The sequence below is a fragment of the Hemiscyllium ocellatum genome, chromosome 16, assembly GCF_020745735.1.
Source record: "Hemiscyllium ocellatum isolate sHemOce1 chromosome 16, sHemOce1.pat.X.cur, whole genome shotgun sequence".
Taxonomy (NCBI): Eukaryota; Metazoa; Chordata; class Chondrichthyes; order Orectolobiformes; family Hemiscylliidae; genus Hemiscyllium; species Hemiscyllium ocellatum.
Window position 1 is genome coordinate 77641624 of NC_083416.1, and position 20969 is coordinate 77662592.

General features: G+C 46.0%; 1 protein-coding gene and 1 long non-coding RNA gene across 4 annotated transcripts in view; one reads left to right on the top strand and one right to left on the bottom strand.

Annotated features, from left to right (window-relative positions):
* LOC132823495 (uncharacterized) overlaps positions 1-3144 on the bottom strand; it is a 162251-nt gene extending 159107 nt beyond the window's left edge. For all 3 annotated transcript variants that reach the window (XR_009645556.1, XR_009645554.1, XR_009645555.1), the window contains exon 1: positions 2986-3144. This is a non-coding gene — a long non-coding RNA (uncharacterized LOC132823495). The remainder of the gene's footprint in view (positions 1-2985) is intronic.
* The window catches only part of LOC132823494 (synaptopodin 2-like protein), a 98828-nt gene that overhangs the window by 72497 nt on the left and 5362 nt on the right, over positions 1-20969 (top strand). Inside the window, exon 3 of the mRNA XM_060837420.1 lies at positions 7181-9093. Within this exon, the coding sequence (XP_060693403.1) occupies positions 7181-9093 (1913 nt within the window). The remainder of the gene's footprint in view (positions 1-7180; positions 9094-20969) is intronic.

A 20969-nucleotide genomic window follows, 5' to 3' on the forward strand; every position in this document is an offset into this window, starting at 1 on the left:
CTTCATCTTCCCCTCACATCCTCTCATGTATTTATGTCCGATTGCCTTTTGAAAGCTTCTGTGGAATGTGTGTCCTGCAGCCATATTCCAATCTATTTCCAAACTTTAGCGCCTCCACGTGAACACATTTCCCTTCCCTCAAACCAAATGTGATTAGCTCACTGAACACAAACCAGAAATAAATCTGGAGACCTTGTACATCCCTGACACTCACTCACAAGACAGAGCATATCGGTCACCTGTCGGTAACTCTCCTAGACTAATAGCCCCATAGAGCCAAAAGTTCAAATCCCACTGCAATCGCATGGACTAGCAATGGATAAGATTGGCCTTGTAGATGTGACGGATGTTTGTAAAACTCCAGCTGGTTCAGGAATGTCAATCAGGAAAGAACATGTATTCATAAGAAAAGATTTCAGGGCTTCCAAATCTCCCACAGCACCTGACAGCGACAGTCACACTTTCAAAGTATAGTCACTGCTTTAATGTAGGGAAACATTGCAGATAATGCATGCACAGACAGATCCCAATAATCACATTGAGATAATATCCAGATCGTAAGTTCGGTTTTCTTTGCAGTAATGTTGACTGAGGGATAAATAATGCCCCCTGGACTCTGGGGAAAGTCACTTGCCTTTCCATTTGAATTAGTTCCCTGCTTGTGCAAGAACTGAAAGATTAAAACTCGGGTAGCTTTTTTTTAAAATTAACACGAGGATTTGTAGCAAAATACAAATTTGTTAAAGTACAAAGCAATCGAGTTAATGACTTACATCTCTATAGTGCCTTTCACAACCTCAAAATGTCCAATAATGCTTTGGGAGCATAAGAACAGTAGAAGGTCATTCAGCCCATTGAGTCTGCTCCATCATTTGAAATAATCAAAGCTGAGTGAACCCTTCAATGCTTTTTACGTACACCATACTCAAAACTCTGTACATCATTGGTGACTCATTCTGGAGTCCGTTCACAAGTCGATTTATCCGCAAGTAAGAACACATTGCAGGAGAATGTAAAGCAGCTATTTCCAAAGACAGGAAATATTTTTAAGTCAGGTCTTTAAAATTACACCCCTGCATAGGCTTGCATTTGTAAGTATGAGTGTTCGTAGATCGGATGTTTGTAAATTGTGGAGCCCTCAGACAGTGTAAATGTACAATCAGGGTTACACTGTGAATGTACATAGGAACAGGAACAGGCCATTCAGCCCTTCGAGCCTGCTCCACCATTAGGTAAGATCATGGCTGATCTTGGCCTACTCCAAATGCTGCTTTGGATGCACATCCGTTGCTTAATAAAAGGTTGTCTAACTCAGGTATAAATTTAAAAATTGAATTAGCATCATCTGCCTTTTGAGGAAGAGAGCTACAAACCTCCATTACCCTTTACGTGTAGAAGTGCTTTTTCAAAGATCTCTCCTGAATCCTAATGCTCAGACTATGCCCTTGGTTCTAGAATCTAGAACCAATGGAAACAGGTTATCTATATGAATCTTGTGTTATCCTGTTAATATCCTGAAGACCTTGATTAGATCGCTCCTTAACCTTCTAAATTCTAAAGAAAACAGTCTTATTGGTCTAATCTCTCCTCATTACGTAACCTCTGAAGTCCAGTATCATCTTTGTAAAGGATGTATATAGCAAAAGCCGCAGGAGGTATTCAATTTGCTTCAAGATTAACTCAACTGACCCCCAACTCGGTCTATTTGGGATTGGGCAAAAACAAATCCAGCCCTCCAACTCTCTGCAATTTCTGTGTAATGTCCATTCTCACTGCATGCACATCCTCTGACATTAACTTCCTCCCAAAGCTTTTCACGTTTTTCCCCTCAGTTCCTTAAAACCTACCTCTTTGTACAAGTTTTTAGGTAGTTTACTAGACATTAGATTAGATTAGATTACTTACAGTGCGGAAACAGGCCCTTCGGCCCAATAAGTCCACACCGACCCACCCATACCCCTACATTTACCCCTTACCTAACACTACGGGCAATTTAGCATGGCCAATTCACCTGACCCGCACATCTTTGGATTGTGGGAGGAAACCCACGCAGACACGGGGAGAACGTGCAAACTCCACACAGTCAGTCGCCTGAGGCGGAAATTGAACCCGGGTCTCCAGCGCTGTGAGGCAGCAGTGCTAACCACTGTGCCACCGTGCCGCCCACTAATTGATTGAGCCCAGCGCAATGTTGCCTAATAGCACACCTATTACATGGTTTGGTATGTTCTTAACAGTCAGTTAAAGGGACTATACAAATGCAAGTTTGTGTTGTTGTTGTGAGTAAAGACATTTGCCAGGTAATGATAGATTAGTGACCATAGAAGCTGGACTGCTTTTACTTGGAGGAGATGGTTAAGAGGAGACCTGATTGGAGTAGTCAAAATCAGGAGAGATCTGGAAAGAACGGTGAGGGAGACTCATGACAAAACCAAGAACAGGAGGGCATGGTTTTAAAGAAGCAAAACTGATATTTGCAACTTTGGAAAATTGCACAGGGCTGGTGAGGATTGGCCATAAAGTCTATTCAAGGCAGAGATAGATTCTAATCTGCAAGGACATCAAGGGCAATGGGGAAAAGGCAATAAAGTGGACTTGAGCATTATGGCATCAGTCATGATATAATTGAGTGGCAGAGCAGACTCGATGGGCTGCATGACCTACTGCTGCTCCTATCCTCTGGTCTTGTGGGTAGGGTTTAGTGAGTGTACTTCGTGATAGTCTGCTGGAGGCAGGATCCATCTAGGCTTTCGAGAAGGAACGGGACAGTAATTTGAAAAGGGGTGTGCTTGCTGGGTGACGGGGAGAAGGCAGGATAATGGCAACAGGGCGAGATGCTCATTGGGAGAGCCGGCACAGACAGCGCGGGCCGGATGGTCTCCTCCTGTGCACTGTATCCATTCTGTGGAATGAGGGCGGGGACCGGAAAACACTTATCAAAGTTCAGGTGAAAACACACACTACAGATAACTCTGATCGTCCTACCCCGTTGTTGCTTTAAGAAGGTGCGTGCAACCCATTCGGAGAGAATCGCTGTTGCTGTCTGGTGGAGAATAAATCCGTAGATTACCCCTCTCCTTCATTCCGCTGTGAGGAAAGTTAAAAGTTAGTCTGACAGACACATGCATTTGTTGCTGGGACATCCGATAGCAGGAGCAACAGGGTTAAGAAAGGGCGTTGCAAACGCTACAGTTAAATTGCAACAAAGCAGGCGGTGACTTGACACTCTGGTCTCAGCTATTGGGAGAACGGTAAGATCAAATATTCGAAACCTGACAGTCAGTAACTACTTTTTTTACATTTTACCTTTCCACAAAGTCAATCGTTCTTTCTTAAAAAGCAGTAAAAAAAAACTACCAATTTTTGGCTTTATTGAAAACAAAGTTAATATTTAGAACAGGCAACAGTTTTTCTCCCTCAGAGAATTTAACTTCTCAAAATGTTAGTTAAAAAAAAAGTTTGGAGAAAGTACAAAATGAATTGAAACCTTAACTGTAAACGTTTCTCAGCTGATTTGGAGAACGTGAAAATATTGTCATAAGTGATTCTTAAATGATCTAATAGACTCAGTATTTAGTTTAGCTGCAGAATTTAAGAGTTCCCAGTTTGAGGTAGCAGTTTAGGATTTAAATAACTTGTAGTGTCTTTAAGAACAATAGGGTTATTCGTGATCTGTACTTTTAAGAGAGTGGTCTAACAGCTGGAGTGTTTGGGGTGCAGTATTTCTGATGAGGAATGACAATGTGAAATCGGTCTTGGTGTTTGTGGCATATTTCCTGGGGATCTGTGTGCCGTTTAACTTTGGACCTGTTCGATGACAGGTTTAAAAGCGATGGTTGAAACTCCTGTTTTTGTTCTGCTTGGTTCAAAGTAAAGTTCAAACTCCGTGTTTACTGGCCCTGTGTATATTGGACCATAGTCTGGCGCCACCTCCTGTTAGCACAGTCGGGACACTCCGGATAGTGTAAAACTTGCCTTTACCTAGCGCCTTTTACTGCCTGAGTGTCCTGTGGCCAATGAAGTTACTTCTTCTCTTTGGATTCCTGCTGAGGTGGGGGGGGGGGGGGTTAGTTCAGTTGGCCAAAATAAAATAAATAATTGCACATGCAGAAGATCTGAAACAGAAATTGCTGACGAAACGAGCAATGTTAACTGTGCTTTTTCTCTCTGTCTCTCCACAAATGTTGCGAAACATGCTGAGTCCCTCCAGCAATTTCTATTATTGTTTTAGCTCAGTTGGCTGGATGTGATGTGCTTGTGTGATGGCAACAGCATGGGTTCAATCCTGGTCAGGTTACCATAAAGGATTCTCCCTCCTCAACATATCCCCTTGCCTGAGGAGTGGCGACCATCAGGTTAAGCCAGCCCCTCTCACGACCTGGTGATTTTACCTTTGATGGACCGCAGGAAAAACAGCACATAAGTTGTGCACAGCAAACTCATACAAACAGCAGTTTTCATAACTCCATACAGAACAACCTTGATTATCCAAACGAGACAGGTGGGAAATATTTTGTTTGGATAACTGAGAGTCCAGATAATGACTTGTTCGGATAATGGATAGCGTTTTTATGGGACGTTGAGATCTTGTTCAGATAATCTGAAATTTGGATAACTGATGTTCGGATAATCTAGGTTATTCTGTTAACTGCTGCACTGTCGTTGAAGATTAAAGGTGTCTAGGAGTGGGGGGTACACCCTCCGGATTTTCTTCAAATTGTAGCCGTGGTTATTTTTTTGTATCACCTGCAATGGTAGATGAGATCACAGCTGAAGGGATTGTTCAAAAGACAACTGCCAATAGTGCAGCACTTCCCTCTGTGCTGACTCCAAGGTCTCTGTCCGGACTGTGTTCAAGTTTTAAACCTTCAATCCTGTAAAGAGGTATATGCACTGCTGTCTGAGTCACAGCTAACAACTTCTTGCAATGAATATAATATGCCTTCTTATGACATTGACGTCCAGCATGTATTGCCTGTCCCTAGCTGCGCTTCAAAGGTGGTGGTGAGCTGCCTTCTTGAATCGCTATGACCCATGTGCCGTAGGTAGACCAGCAATGCTATTAGGGAGAGGATTTTGACATAGCGACACTGAAGGAACAATGATGTATTTCCAAGTCAGGATGGTGTTTGGCTTGATGGGAAACTTGCAGGTGCTGGTGTTCCCATGTGCTGCGCTTGTCCTTCCAAATAATCAGTTGCTGGTTTAGAAGGTGCTATCTAAGAAGTCTTGTGAATTGCTGCAATGCATGTTGTAGATAGTGGACACTGCTACTACTGAGCATTGATGGTGTCGGGTTTAGATGTTTGTGAATGTGATGCCAATCAAGCGGGCTGCATTGTCCTGGATGGTGTCAAGCTTCTGAGTGTTGTTGGAATTAAACCCACCCAGGCATGTGGGGAATATTCCATCACACTTCTGGTTTATGCCTTGTAGATTGCAGAAAGTGGCCAGGAAACTGTGGAATGTTTTGGAAGAGCTGTTTCCCGCTATTTGGATGCAGCAAATAGAGGTCAGGAGATCACCATGTCAAGCAGAGAAACTGATTTTAGAAATTGAATACATTCGCAGTTTGGCACTGGAGAGAAATAAGAGTGAAGCAATTGGATTGTTGTTAAAAAACATGACTAAAGCATTAATGTTGTCAGGCAAAGTAAACTTATCCCTGCCTGATCTTAGTCAGTGTACACCTCCTGTGCCACACTGTGAACTACAACACCAAGGTATTAATGGAGGCTGCAAATGGGGTGTTCATCCACATGCTAAAACCAATTAAAGATACCAGAAGAAAAAACATTCTCAATATAGATTGAAGTCAGGTGAAGATCTCTCGGAAATGTTACCAAATTACTGGGACTAACTCAAATGGGTGGCATGACGGCACAGTCAGTGGTTAGCACTGTTGCCTCACAGCGCCAAAGACCTGGGTTCAATTCCCGCCTCAGGCAGCTATCTGCGTGGAGTTTGCACATTGTCTGCGTGGGTTTCCTCCCACAATCCAAAAATGTGCAGGTTAGGTGAATTGGCCCGGCTAAATTGCCCGTAGTGTTAGGTGAAGATGTAAGTGTAGAGGAATGGGTCTGGGTGGGTTGCTCTTCGGAGGGTAGGTGTGGACTTGTTGGGCTGAAGGGCCTTTTCCACACTAAGTAATCTAATTTTAAAAAACGTCCCTCAATCTCTCCACAAGACTGCACTCACAGACATGACGGAACAAATAGTCTCATTCGACACTGTAAAAGCCTTGTGATTCTGTTGAGTTAGTTTCACATTCAGTCTCCTTTCTGAATATAATTACTTTTCCTCTTAGAAGCATTTATTTCATTTCCCCCCTAAAAAGTTATTGTTGAATAAGCCTTCACCACCAGACTATAACAAGTTGTCACATTTAAAGATAGGAGCATGAGAAACAGTGGACATGGGTGACGATTTGGCCCATCGAGCCCACTCCATACTGGACTAGATCACAGCTGATCTTCTCCTTGGATGTCTCTTTCCTGCATTATTACCCCATTTCCAAAGGTTCACTACTTGAGTGAAAAAAACTCCTCCAAATCTCAGACCTAAATAACCTGCCTCAGGTGTGACCTAGCTCGAGACACTCTCTACTCCCACTCGCCCAAACCAGGGAAAAACACTGTTCCCTCCCACGTCGGTGGGGTGTAAATGACTGATAGTAAGGGGCACGATCGTTAAAATCAATCCACACAGAAATAGACCAGAGGACTATGTTGGTACAGGTCGTTTTGCTGTGACGGTTGTTTTCCTCTACAATGGCACAATGAAAAAAAATCACGCTGTAGAAAATCACTAATAGAAAAATCACTATATCTGTCCATGGAAAGTTTGTTTTAATAACACTATGTCCACAATTCATCAATCACGTTATAGCTAAATCAGGCTAATGAAATAGCAGAACAATGTGTACTGAAACAGCACACAGAGTAGGAAAGGGGGGAGGGGAGGAGCATTTGTGGGGTGCGAGTATGTGGGTGAGAGGGGAGGGGCGGGTTCTGGGGGGAAAGATAGGAGTCTGTAGGTGAGATGGGGGATGTGTGTGTGGGGCAGGGGACGTGTGTGAGAGAATGAGGGAGGGGTGAGTGTGGGAGAGAGGTGTTGCAGGGAGTCTTTGCCTGTCCAGTTTTGCAGCGTCCACATAACAATCTTTGTCATTGCCCTGCAGGTCTCTGCCGCAGCCTCAGTGCGAGTGAGCAGGGGGCAAAAGACGCCAGGATCCAAAGCCAGAAAATTGCAGCCCAGCTGACTACTCCACCAAGTACCAACTCGAAAGGCGTCTTGCTCTTCAACAGGCGCAGGAAGAGAGTGAATGCATTCACCTTAACGAGTTACGGCCAGCGACAGCACTGCTGTGACCTGGAACCAGGCAGCCCTGCTGATGGAGAGGGCCGAGACCCTGGAGACAGTCTAGCCGGGGAGCCAGGCAGAGAACTGCCCACAACGTCCGACTCCTCGGAGGACACCAGCCTCCAGCGCTGTCGGGGGAAAGCTGAGGGCCACACCATGGAGCCCACGCTGACAGTCGGAAACCACGAGGAGGCAGTGGACCAGAGAGGTCAGGCGGGAGCAGCGGAAGACGACGGGTCTGAGGACGAGGGGCACCGGGATGAAGAGGCAGCAGAGGAGGATGGAGGCGAGGGGGAGCCTGGGCAGGGGCTGGGACTCCAGAGCCCCACGCGGACACATCCAGTGGAAATCAACCATTCGGTGAAACCGGCCAGGACGACAGTGGAGGTCCATTTGCAGACTTCGTGCCCGCCACACGACCCAGACGGTGAGCATCCACAGAGAGAGGTCAATGGTCAAACCGGCGGAGGTCAACATGGGGAGGGCCACATGGCCCACAGGCCCGAAGAGAAGCGGGCACCCTTGGCCAACAGGACACCCAAGCCCTTCTCGGTGGAGGGGGGCTCCCCGAAGCCCTACAAGCCGCCGGCCGGTGTTCCTGTGATCGCTCCGTACGGCCCGGTTTACTCCCAGGCGCCGGCGGCCTCCACCAGGACATCTTCGGCACCGCCTCCAGGGTCCAGCGCGCCAGGCCTGGAGCGGCCGCCCGCGCGGGGGGCCCCCAAGACCGGCATCCTGGAGGAGTCGAGGGCGCGGAGGGCGGCCAGGAAGCCCATGTTCACCTTCCACGAGAAGCCCAAAGTGGCGCCGAACCCCGAGCTCCTCTCGCTGGTGCAGGGCATCGACGTCCAGAAGCGGAGAGGCGGCCAGGCCGAGGCCGGGGCCGGGGCGGAGGAGGACGACAGCCTGGGCCTCGGCGCGGAGGCCGCCAACTTCAACCAGAAGAAGCCGTCGCCCCCCGTGGCCCCCAAGCCGCCCGGCGGGAGGGGGAGGGGGAGCGGGAGCGGTCACGACCGCGACGAGCCGCCGGTGCCCGAGTGGGCGTCGTGCCTCAAGCCGCCCGAGCTCCGCGCCCCACGCGCCAGCCAGGCCCTGGCCGAGGTCAAAGGTAAAGGGGCGGAGCTGTTCGCGCGGCGGCAGACCCGGATGGAGAGGTACACCATCGAGGCGCCGGTTGCCATGGAGACCAGGCCCAGGCCGCCTTCCCCCACCATGTCCCTGCCGCCATCTTGGAAATGCGGCGACGACCGCCCGGGCCCAGGCCCAGGCCCAGGCCCAGGCCCGAGCCCGAGCCTCGGCCGCCGCTCTCCGGTATCCGCCTTCGCTCAGGTGGGCAAGGCGAACGGGAACCCCGGCCCCGCCCGCCGCCAGCAGCTGAGCTCCTCGCTGTTCATCATCACTCCGGAGAAGAGCCCCCTCAGCTCGCTGCCCAGAGGGGCCCCCTCTCCGCCCCGCCTCGTCAGGCCTAACCCCGGCCAGGCCTCCTACCTCAGGCAGAGCTCGGTGCCGCTCTCCTCGTGCCCCCCGACGGCCGCCAAGCCTCCTCCTGCCTCCGCCTCCTCCCGGCTCAACGGATTCGCCGAGCAGAGCCCCGCAGCGGCCGAGCCCCCTCTTCCTCTCCCCGGCCCCAGCAGCAGCAGCAGCAGCTCCCCGTCCCCCCGAGCCGCCAGGGAGGTGCCGCAAGCCCCGAGACCCTCCTTCTCCGCCCGGAAAGCTGGACTGGAACCCCAGGTGTGGAAGCCTTTTGGTCTGCTTTTCTGAAAGGAGCGGGAATTGATGGGAAAAAAAAACGTGGGGTTTTGGGGGGGGGGAAGAGACAAACAAAAATCCCAAAGTTGCCTGCTCTTAGTGTCCGAAAGAGGACAAAAATCAGCTGGGAGCAGCTCTCCAGTGGAGTCCAGCACAGGGTCGATGGGCTGAATGGCCTGCTGAAAACGCCAGTGTAATTTCCTGTTGCCTCAGTTTGGGATCCAGGTCCAAATGCCTAAAAACAGAAACCTATTTTAGTTTACTCCCCATCATGTTGTTTACACACCTCTGGAAAAGATGGGACTTGAACCCAGTCCTCCTGTTCCAGGGGCAGGGGCTATACCAGTAAGGCACAACAGGGTCCCCCCCCCACACACACACAAAACAAAAATCCTCCACCTTCATCACCCATCAGCTGCTCAAAAGGACCTGCCACTAACCCCCTCACTGGCCCAGATTCACAAATGTCAAGACAAATCAATAATGGCTCACCAAGCAGCTCTAGCGACCCTGTGTTTGAATGTTATCGGTTCAAATCCAAAAGCCGAAACCTAAACCCATAATCCAGGCTGATATCCCCAATGCGACATAGAGAGCGCCGTCGTAGAGTTGTGCAGCACAGAAACAGACCGTTCAGTCCAACTCATTAATGCCAACCAGATAAATTAATGTAGTTCCGTTTGGCCCATATCCCTCCAAACCCTTCCTATTCATCTACCCAACCAGATGCCTTTTTAAGTGTTGTAATTGTACCAGCCTACATCACTTCCTCTGGCAGTTCATTCCATACACACGCCACCCTCTGCATGAAAAAGTTGCTCCTGAGGTGCTTTTTAAATCTTTCCTCTCTTACCTTAAATCCATGCTTTTCAGTTTTGGACTCTCCTATCCTGGGGAAAAGACGTTGACTACTCACTCTGTCCATGCCACTCATGGTTTTAGAAACTTCTATCAAGTCACCCCCTCAGCCTGCAGGGAAAATAAACCTTTTGTTTCTCATCAACCTGTTCAGAAATGTTACTGCACACCTCTGGAGCAGATGAGACTTGAACCTAGGTCTACAGATCCAGATGTAGGGACACTACCACTATGCCACAAGAGGAGCCCCCATACATACATTCTTCACCCTCATTGCTAGCAGCTGCCCAAGGGTCCAGGCTGACACCCCCAATGCTACGTCCAAGGAAGTGAGGGAGTGCAACACTGTCAAAGCGTCAGTCCCTCCCTCTCCTTGTAACTACACTCTTCCCCTCCACTCTGTCTCTTTCCCTTCCCCTCTTTACTATCCTCCCTTTTTCCTCTCTTTCTCACTGTCCACAAATCTACAATACCCTTCTCCACCTCACCTACTTGGAACTCCAGATGCTGCCTTCCTGTTACTTGGCAACTGTCTTTAGTTTTTATTTAATATTCTCACTTTTGTCTCATCATCCTGCGTTCTTTTTTTTCAGCAAGCTTTAGAGTTTAGGACGTGTACATCTTACAAAGGGACTTTTACGATTGGACTCTCTACAACAAGTTGGGGATTATTTGTTAGGTCAGGGATTTGTTCGCAGCCTGCCTGCAGATCCTAAATTCTGGCCAAGTTACATATCAACCTGACATTGTGGGTGCTATGAAGACATAGAATATAAGAGCTGAGCAGAGGAGCTATAATATCAAGCAGGATGAGGTTGAAGTCGTTCTGCTGTCAGTCAATGCCTGTCAGGGCTATGCTGGGATAAGTGGACTGCGGAGATTCAAATCACTGGGTGAGGGCAGTGGGTTAAATCAGTTTCTTGGTGTGGGCAGCCATGTGTGATGCACATTGTGATGGAATGGTTCCCTTCCCCCTGCCTCTCAACTGTTCACTAAGTTTTAGCTGAAGAATCCATCCCGATGTGGCGCACAAACTCCCACTCCCATTGGTGCATGGGAATCCTTAGCTCTAACGCGCAAGTTGCTCCTTTAGGGTGGGAATGGGAAATGTCTGGGGAGGGTGGTTGGTTATGGGGGTACCATATGAATTCGGGGTAGGCTGTGGTCTGGTTAATGAGCTGTGGAATTGTGGAGCAGAGGCAAGCTTAGGGACCACACTGTAAGGTTCAAAAGAAAACTTCCATGTTCTGGGTAAAATGTTTTCCACTTTCCCATGTGAACCTGGTCTCCATGAACTAGACTCACATTTCAAGATCAATGAGAAAGAAAGGGGTTGTGCTCGAACTTGTAGATTAGTCTCCAACGTCTGGAACTGGGACGTGAAGAAGTAGATTTCATCTTTACTGACTAACCTCGAGAGTTGACACGACTGACACCACTGAGCTCTCCCTCTCTCTTGTTTCTGTGTAACTATGACACAATGCCAGAGATATTGTAAACTCACCTCTTCTCTCGTTTCTTCTGCAACCTGTTGAGATCTGCTGTTGTATTTATGCTTGAATTGTATCCCGCACTTTAATAAAGCTTCTTTATTTCCCTTTCTGGACACTTTCTCTTTTTTTCCCTCTCTCTCTGTGTCACTTGTGTATGTGTTTGCTCTTTTGCTCAGAATGAGCTTTTTCAGATTATTACAGAGGCTTCCACAGACCTCAGAACAGCAGAAGTCATCATTAATGAGTGTTGACTACAATCTCAGGCTATGACTTAAAAACAGGAAGGTGCTAGAGAAACTCAGCAGGCCTGGTTGTGTCTGTTTAGAGAGAAACAGTTAATGTTTCGAGTTCAGCTTCATCCTGAAGAAGAGTCATATCGGACTCAACGTTAACTGTTTCTCTCTCTCTCTCTCTCTCTCTCTTCCTCCCCCCTCAGATGCTGCAGGATCTGCTGAGTTCCTCTGGTATTTTCTGCAGGCACTGTTCTCACAGCACAAAAGGAGAGATTTAACAAAAATGTTCAAAAAATCTCGTGAGGTGATAGGCAAAAGACACAGAGCAGGAGGGGAGGAGAGCTTTTTTGTTACTTGGAAGCTTTCATGATCTGGCGTGCACTTCAAAACAGTCACTTCAAAACAGTTGGGGTAAACACTTAAAACTTTTGCAAGAATTTAGGAAAAGATAGGAAGTGGGACTAGTTGGAGACTTCTTTGAAAGCACTGATAAAGGCATAACAGGTCAAAGTTCCTACAGTAGCTTTGCAGTTCTGAGTAGTTTGGTGTGAGTCTGAGATTTTAGTCCCATGAAGTGATCTCCTAAATTCGGTCAAGTATTGCAGAACAGAGGCTGGGCCAGGAAGAGCAGAGAGATCGAGTTAATAGTCCTATTTTACCAAGGCCTTGCCTACTCACAGCTTCTGTCTTGACCATTCGCTGGTGAGGGAAAAGGCATAAATCTCAAATCAACCCACAGTCATTTTGGGGCATGCATAAAACCCCAGGTTGATGCTCCTGGAGCATGTGTTCATACCCCATCTGGGCAAATGTGAAACTTGGACTCAGTAAAAATCTGAAATTAAAACCTTGCTTAATGGCAACCATGTTACCACTGTCAATTGGTGAACCAGTTGGGTTTTTACAACAATATTCTTTAGGGAGGGAAATCTGCTGTCCTTACCTGGTCTGGTCTAAACGTAACTCCAGATTCACAGCAATGACTCCAAACTGTCCTTAGGGATAGAGAGTAAGTGCTGGCCTAGCCAATAATGGCCACATCCTGTGAACAATTTTAAAACTAATAACAACTGGCTCAAATGTGTAGACTGCACATTCCTTGCCTCCCTGGCTGTTTAATAATCAACTTGAGCAGTTAACATAACAGGCGATGCACAGGAAGATGGTCACCAGAGTATGTTAATCAGAATATTCCAGGCGCCTTTGGGAACAAATTTCATTCTTGAATGCTCAATTACAGTATTGGATAATTCTAATATACAAGTCACCAGTGAATTTTATTTTGAAAATAAAAAGTTTAAAAAATGTTTCTGACAAGCTAAAATTTAGGAACTTGTGTTAGTCTCTGAATCCCTTTGACTCTCTGTTCTTCCTTGCTTCTGACACATCCTTCACCTTTCTTACAACCATCAACTGCATTAAGCAGGTGCAACAGACTAAATTATTTTCAGTCCCAAATCATTTAATCGTGAGACTAAATGAAGCAAGTTATTGTAGGTTCTCTGAATCCGCGTCATTTACAAAATCTGTACACAACAGTTTTGCAAAAGAGTAAGAACACATCCTCCGAGGGAAGTGAGGCTTCAATGAGTTAGACAGAAAAAAGCAACAGGCCTTACGGGGTCACAAATCCCATAAGCTTAGGAACTAGGAGTAGGAAGAGACCACTCCCCCTCTCAAGCCTGCTCTTCCATTCAATAAGATCTTGGTTGATCTGATTGTTCTACATTCCCACTGACTCCTGTAACAGTCTACCCCCGCCCCACCCCAACCAAACATACATACGTAACCAGCTTACCAAGATTCTACCTACCTCTGTCTTGAAACAATTTACAGATTCTCCTATTTTAAAACTAATAGAATTATGGTCACTGGTCCGAAAGCGCTCCCCCATTGACAGCTCAGTCACCTGACCTGCCTTATTTCCCAAGACTAGGTCAGCATTTGCAGCTTCTCTAGTAGGTACATCCACTTACTGAATCAGAACATTTTCTTGTACACACTGAACAAATTCCTCTCCATCTAACCCTCAACACTGTGGCAGTCCCAGTCTATGTTTGGAAAATTAAAATTCCCTATCATAACCACCCTATTCTTACCAAAAACTGAGATCTCCTTACAAATTTGTTTCTCAATTTTCCGCGGACTATTGGGGGTCTATTATACAATCCCGATAAGGTGATCATTCCTTTCCTATTTCTCAGTTCCACCCATAAAACTTCCCTGGATGTGTTCCCAGGAATATCTTCCCTAAGTGCAGCCGTAATGCTATCCCTGATCAAAATGCTACTTCCTCTCCTCTCTTGTTCCCCCTTTCTATCCTTCCTGTAGCATTTGTATCCTGGAACATTAAGCTGCCAGTCCTGTACATCCTTGAGCCATGTCTCTGTAATTGCTGTGATATCCTAGTCCCATGATCCTCACCATAATCTGAGTTCATCTGCTTTCCTTATTAGGCCTCTTGCTTTGAAATATATGCAGTTTAATTTATTGGTCCTACCTCGTTCTCTGCTTTGTTGCTGCTCTACCCTGTCAGCCTACCCTGACTGTTTGACTCTCTCCTTTTTCCCACTGTACCAGTCTCAGATTGATCTCTTTCCTCTCTATTTCCTTGGGTTTCCCCCCACCACTTACTAGGGTTAAATCCTCCGAAGTAGCTCTAGCAAACCTCCCTGCCAGTATATCAGTCCCCTTCCAATTTAGGTGTGATCCATCCTTCTTGTGCAGGTCACTTCTACCCCAGAAGAGCTTCCAGTGATCCAGAAATGTGAACCCTTCTCCCCTGCACCAGCTCCTCAGCCATGGATTCATCTGCTCTATCCTCCTATTCTTACCCTCACAGGCTTGTAACACTGAGAGTAATCCAGATGTTACTACTTCAAGGACCTCCTTTTTAAACTCTTGCCTAACTTTCTAAATTCTCCCATCAGAATCTCAACCTTTTCCCTTCCTATGTCGTTAGTTCCAATGTGTACAATGACCTCCTGCTGGTCCCTCTCCCCTTTGAGAACATTCTGCATTCTCTCCGAGATATCTTTGATCCTGGCAGGAGGGAGGCAACACACTGTTGTGACTTTTTTGCTGCTGGCCACCTCCATCAAATAGTCAAAACATGGGAGGGAGATACAGAGCAAGCTCCCTCAACACCATTCCCATCAAATACTCCCAGGGTTGGATACAGCTTTCTCTACTCTGTTAAACTGAAAGAACAGCTAACTACTCTTGAGCAAAGTGAACGTCCCTGAACACCATCCCCATCAGTCGCAGCACAGAGTTAAATACAGAGTAAAGCTCTCTCTACTCTTTGAAACTGAAAGTAAAGTTCTGTCTACTCTTAAATAAAAAGTAAATGTCCCTCGACACTCCCCATAAGACATTACAAGGACAATGATAGCATGAGGTTAGATGCAGAGCTAATTTCCCTTTATTCTTTCAAACTGAAAGTAAAACTCTTTTAACACTGTCCCCGTCAAACTCCAAGGACCATTAGATATAGGAGCAGAATTAAGCCATTCAGTCCATTGAATCTACTGCACTATTTGATCATGGCTGATACACTTCTCAATCCCATTCTCCTGTAACCCTCGATGCCTTTTACTAATTAAGAACTATTTCTGTCTTAAGTACATTCAATGGCTTGCCGTCCACAATCTTCTGCGGCAACGATTTCTACAGATTCACTACATTTTGGCTAAAGAAATTCCTCCTTATCTCAGTTCTAAAGGGTCATGTCTTCATTCTGAGGCTGTGCCCTCAGGTCCTAGTCTGTCGTCCTAGTGGAAACATCTTCTCCACATCCACTCTATCAAGTCCTCTCAGAATTCTGCAAGTTTCCGTCAGATTGGCCTTCATCCTTCTGAGCTCCATTGAGTACAGACACAGTTCTTAACCACTTCTGATATAAACCTCCTCTGGACCTCCTCCAATGCCAACACCTTAGTTTTGTCGCTGGACTGTTAATCCAGAAACCCAGATCATGTTCTGCGGATGTGGGTCAAATCCTACTATGGTGGATGATGGAATTTGAATTCAACAGAAATCTTGAATTAAGAGTCTAATGATGACCATGAATCTTGGTGATTGCTGGAACAACCTATTTGGGTTCATTCATGTCCTTTAGGAAAGGAAACTGCCATCCTTGCCTGGTCTGACCCACATGTGACTCCAAACCTACAGCAATGTGGTTGCCCTCTGGGCAGTGAGGATGGGTGTTAAATAATGGCCTGGGTAGTGATGACCACATCCCTTAAATGAATAAGAAACAAAAATATGGGGCCCAAAGCTGGTCATGTTACAGTATTCCAAATGTGGTCTGACCAGAACATTATACAGTCTCAGCAGTACATCTTTACTCTTGTGTTCTCGCCCTCTTAAAGTGAATGCTAAACTGCATTTGCCTTCCTAACATGAGAGAATCCTAAACTAAGACTCCCAAATTCCTTTGAGCTTCAGATTTCCAAAGCCTTTTTCCATTTAGAAAATAGTTAGTGCCTCTCCTTTCTACCAAAGGACATAAGCTCACATTTTTGCTCATTGTATTCCATCTGCCATTTCTTTACCCACTCCCCTAGCTTGTCCATATCCTTCTGCAGTCTCCCCACCTCCTCAACATTACCAGTCCCTCCACTTTGTGTCATCAGCAAACTAAGCAACAATGCCCTCAGATCCTTCTTCCACATTTTTACTGTATAATGTAAATGGTTGTGGCCCCATCACTGACCCCTACTGATCTCCACTTGTTGGAAATATACCTTTTCCACTGGCTCTCCTTTGCTAACTTGTTAATTAGCTCCTCAAAGAATTCAAACAGATTTGTCAGGCATGACCTCCCCCTGATAAAGCTGTGCTGACTCAGCCCTATTTTGCCAAACACATCCAAGTACTCCTCAATCTCATCATTAATGGATTCCAAAATCTTACCAATGACTGAGCTAAGGCTAACTGGCCTATATTTTCTTTCTTCTGCTACCCATCCTTCCTAAGAAGACAAGCAGGAGACTAGAAGAACACAACAAGCCAGGCAGCATCAGGAAACAGGGTTTTTACATTAGCCATTTTCCAGTGCGCTGGGACCCTCCCTGACTCTAGTGATTCCTGAAAGATCAGTACCAATGCCTGCACAGTCTCCTCATCTGTTTCTTTCTCCGGGGTACTCTGGGGTGTACTCCATCTGGTCCAAGAAATTTATCCACCTTCAGATCTTTCAGCATCCCCAGCACCTCCTTAGTGATGGCCACGATATTCACCTTTGTCTCCTGACTCTTGAAGTTCTGGGATGCTTTTTTTAATTCACTAATAGGCATCACTGACTGGCCAGCATTTTACTGCCTGTCCCTAGCTGCCCTTACTTTGCTAAGCTATCTCAGAGGGTAGAGTCAAGAGTGTGGTGATGGGAAAACACAGCAGTTCAGTCAGTATCCAAGGAGCAGGAGAATCAACGTTTCAGGCATTAGCTCTTCATCAGGAACCCCGAAGCCCGAAACATCGATTCTCCTGCTCCTCAGGTGCTGCCTGATTTGCTATGCTTTTCCAGCACCATACTCTCGACTCTGATGTCCAGCATCTGCATCCTCACTTTCTCTATCTCAGAGGGTAGTTAAAAGTCAACCACATTACTATGGGTCTGATGTCACATGCAGGCTAGACCAGGTAAGCGGAGCAGTTTTCTTTTACGGACCAGATGGCTTTTTCCTGACAATCAGGAATGCTTTCATGTTCATCAGTAGATTCATTCCCATACCTTTTTAATTGAATTCAAATCCTGCCATCTGCTATGATAGGATTTGAACCCAGGTTCCCCAGAAAGTTAGCTGAGTTTCAGGATTAATAGTCTAGTGATAATGCCACTAGGCTGTTGCCTCCCCCATGCTGCTGGTGTCTTCCACCATGAGGGAGTTAATCTAAGAGGTGTGACTGACTCCTCAAATGCTGCATCCAGATAACTCTCCCCTTTCCTGATGTGTTGCAATGTATGGAGCTTGGACTCCAGCTCAACAATCCTGTGTCGGAGTTCTTCAAGCAACCAACATTTGCTGTAGATGTGGTCACTATGAATCACAATGGGGTCCACCGGCTCCCACATCATGCAGGTACAACACATCACCTGATCCAAATTTTATTTAGTTCTTAATTTTTAAAAATTTTTGAGTGGTCTTATTAGTTTGTAACCTATAAATATTAACCTATTTACTTTCAATCTGAAAGTAAGCCCAGCACAGGGATATATAGTGTAGAGTTCTCTACTCTGTTAGTGAAAGTAAATCTCTCTCTATACTATCCCCATTAAATAGTCCCAGGATGGGAATAGCACAGGATTAGATAGTGGATGCCTCTACTTTCACACGGGCGGCACAGTGGTTAGCACTGCTGCCTCACAGCGCCAGGGACCTGGGTTCAATTCCTGCCTCAGGCGACTGACTGTGTGGAGTTTGCACGTTCTCCCCGTGTTTGCGTGGGTTTCCTTCGGGTTGCTCCGATTTCCTCCCACAGTCACAAAGATGTGTGGGTCAGGTGAATTGGCCATGCTAAATTGCCCGTAGTGTTAGGTAAGGGGTAAATGTAGGGTTATGGGTGGGTTGCGCTTCGACGGGTCGGTGTGGACTTGTTGGGGCCGAAGGGCCTGTTTCCACGCTGTAAGTAATCTAATCTGATCTAATCTAAACACTCTCTGTCAAGGATGGCGGAAGGATAGATACTGAGGAAAGTTTCTCTACTGTTTTAAAACATCATCTACACTATTCCCATTAAACTCTCCCAGGACAGGGACAGTGTCCCAATCAAACACTTCCAGGACGGGACAGCACAGGGTTAGATACAGAGTAAGCTGCCTCTGCACCGTCCCCTTGCACGTTCCCAGATCATATTGGGTTAAAAACAGTTTCCAAATATAGCAGTTAGTATCTATTGATTTGAATGTTAACTTGGCATATCCTCTGTGAGCTAGATTTCTGTACCATGCCTTTGTAAAACAACCATATGAATAATTTGCATTCAGATAATGCCCTAGACGTAATTTAAAATACCCTGAGGTGCTTTGCGAGTTTTGAGGCCGTGTTTAACACTGAGTGACGTGAGGAGATATTGGACCAGATGGCTAATGTTTTGACCAAAGAGATTGGCTTCAAGGAACAATTTGAAGGAAGGAAGGTGATGAGTGAGCAGTTACAGAGAAGGAATTCCAGAGCTTGATGCAGATTGGATTTACAGCACAGAAATAGGTCAATCCACCCAAATACCAGTGTGTGTGCCCCTCATACAGGAACTTAAAACAGCAGAGGTCCGAAAGCACTTGGGATTTTAGCTGCATGGATCTTTAAAATATGGCCACAAGGAAGTTGTCTTTTTTACAGGAGGGGCATTACTGGCTGGGCCAGCATTTATTGTCCATTCTTAATTAAGGCTCCCTATTCCTAAATTAAGAGTCAATCACATTTCTGTGGCCGGACCAGATAAGGATGACAGATTTTCCTTCCGAAAGGACCTGAGGGAACCAGATGGATTTTTGGCAATAATTGACAGAGGTCTCCATGGGCTGTTTTTTTCCTTCCAGAGTTTTATTAGTTTGAAATTTCACTGTCTGAAAGTGAATTCAAAGTGCAATCCAGAAAGCATCTGTGTAGTTTTCTGGATTACTAATTGAAGAACTTTACCACTACACCACCATCTTTCCCCTGAGTTATTAAATAAAAAAGCTAATGGAATGCTGGAACATTAGGTCTTGGGGATTGGAATACAAAGGGGTGAAAACCATCCTTCTACATAAAGAAGATGGTGAGAGCAGCCCTGAGCACAGCACTACCAGTACAATATCTTGGTCTTGGAGGGAATGCAGTGAGAGTGAAACTAGAACTCAAAAGGCTTTGAGAAAACAAAAACAAAAATTTAAGAGGCGGGAAACTGTGGAATGGTGAGGTAGCCTCAGAACAAAGACCAGTATGGCACAGGAATAGGCCCTTCAGCCCACCAAGACTGCACCAACACATGAAGACTTTCTAAAATAAAATCCAGTTGCGGCTACACAGCCAGCTAGCAGAATTTAAATCTGTGCATTAGGGCCAGACTATTTAGGAGAGACCATATCCCTCTGTTCCCTGCCTATTCATGTATCTGTCACATTGTTATTGTATCTCCCTCCTCCACCTCCTATGACAGCACAATCCAGGCACTTACAAAGGGGAACTTTGATAAAAGGCGATGCAGAATTTTGATGGAGTGAGCGCATTGGCTGAAGGATTTTGGTAACCAGAGAGGACGGTTTTTAGATCATTTACCAAAGGAGCCAGTGAGGAAGATCAACCTCACAGCAGTGTGTTGTGATCTGAAATATTCAGACTGGAAGCAGATTCAATCATAACTTTCAAAACTTTATTGGCCCAATTTATTTAAAACCAGACACAACTTCTGTCCCTGTATCATTCCAAACTCTGATTCAACCCGATCCTTCTAGAATCCAGGGCGCTTCCTTCCTCCTGTCATCTAACATTTCTCCCTCCTCCCCCAGTCAGAGACAGCTCCACCTCAGAGACCGATTGCAAATTTGGTACAACATCAAGGAGGAGAATGGTCCCTCCTTCTCTTTCGGTGGAGGGAGCAGTGAACACTGGTTCCACTTGGCTGAGTCACTGTGAGAAAGACACTATCTACTGTAAAAGAGCAATCCACCCCCATTCTCAAAGTTCCGTCCTTTAAATAGTCCATGTTGTGCACATTAAATTTTTAAAAACTCTTTCATGGGTTGTTGACATCACTGTCAAGGCCCAACTTTTCTTGTCCATCCATAATTACCCCTTGAACTGAGTTGTTTCTTCAGACATTTCAGAGGGCAGTGAACAACCCATACACATTGCCGTGGGTCTGGAGTCTGTCAGCCAGACTGGATAAGGATGGCAGATTTTCTTCCCCATTATTGAACCAGATGGATTTTTGCAACGATCAGTGATTGTTGTCATGGTCACCATTACAAAGACTAACTTTCAGAGATAAGGGACGTGTCTGATAAGACCATAGAAATTGGAATAGGCCATTCAGCCCTCATGTCTGTTCTGCCATTCATAGGATCATGGCTGATCTGACATTCCTCACGTCCACTTTCCCCATTAACCCTTAGTTTCCCAACTGATCAAGAACCTATTTATCTTTTAAATGGTTGCAATGATTCTGTCCCCACAGGCCTGTCTGTGACAAGGAATTCTAAAGATTCACAACTTCTGAGAGAAGAAAGTTTTCCTGATCTCAGTCTTAAATTGGTACCCTTTAATTCTGAGACTATGCCCTC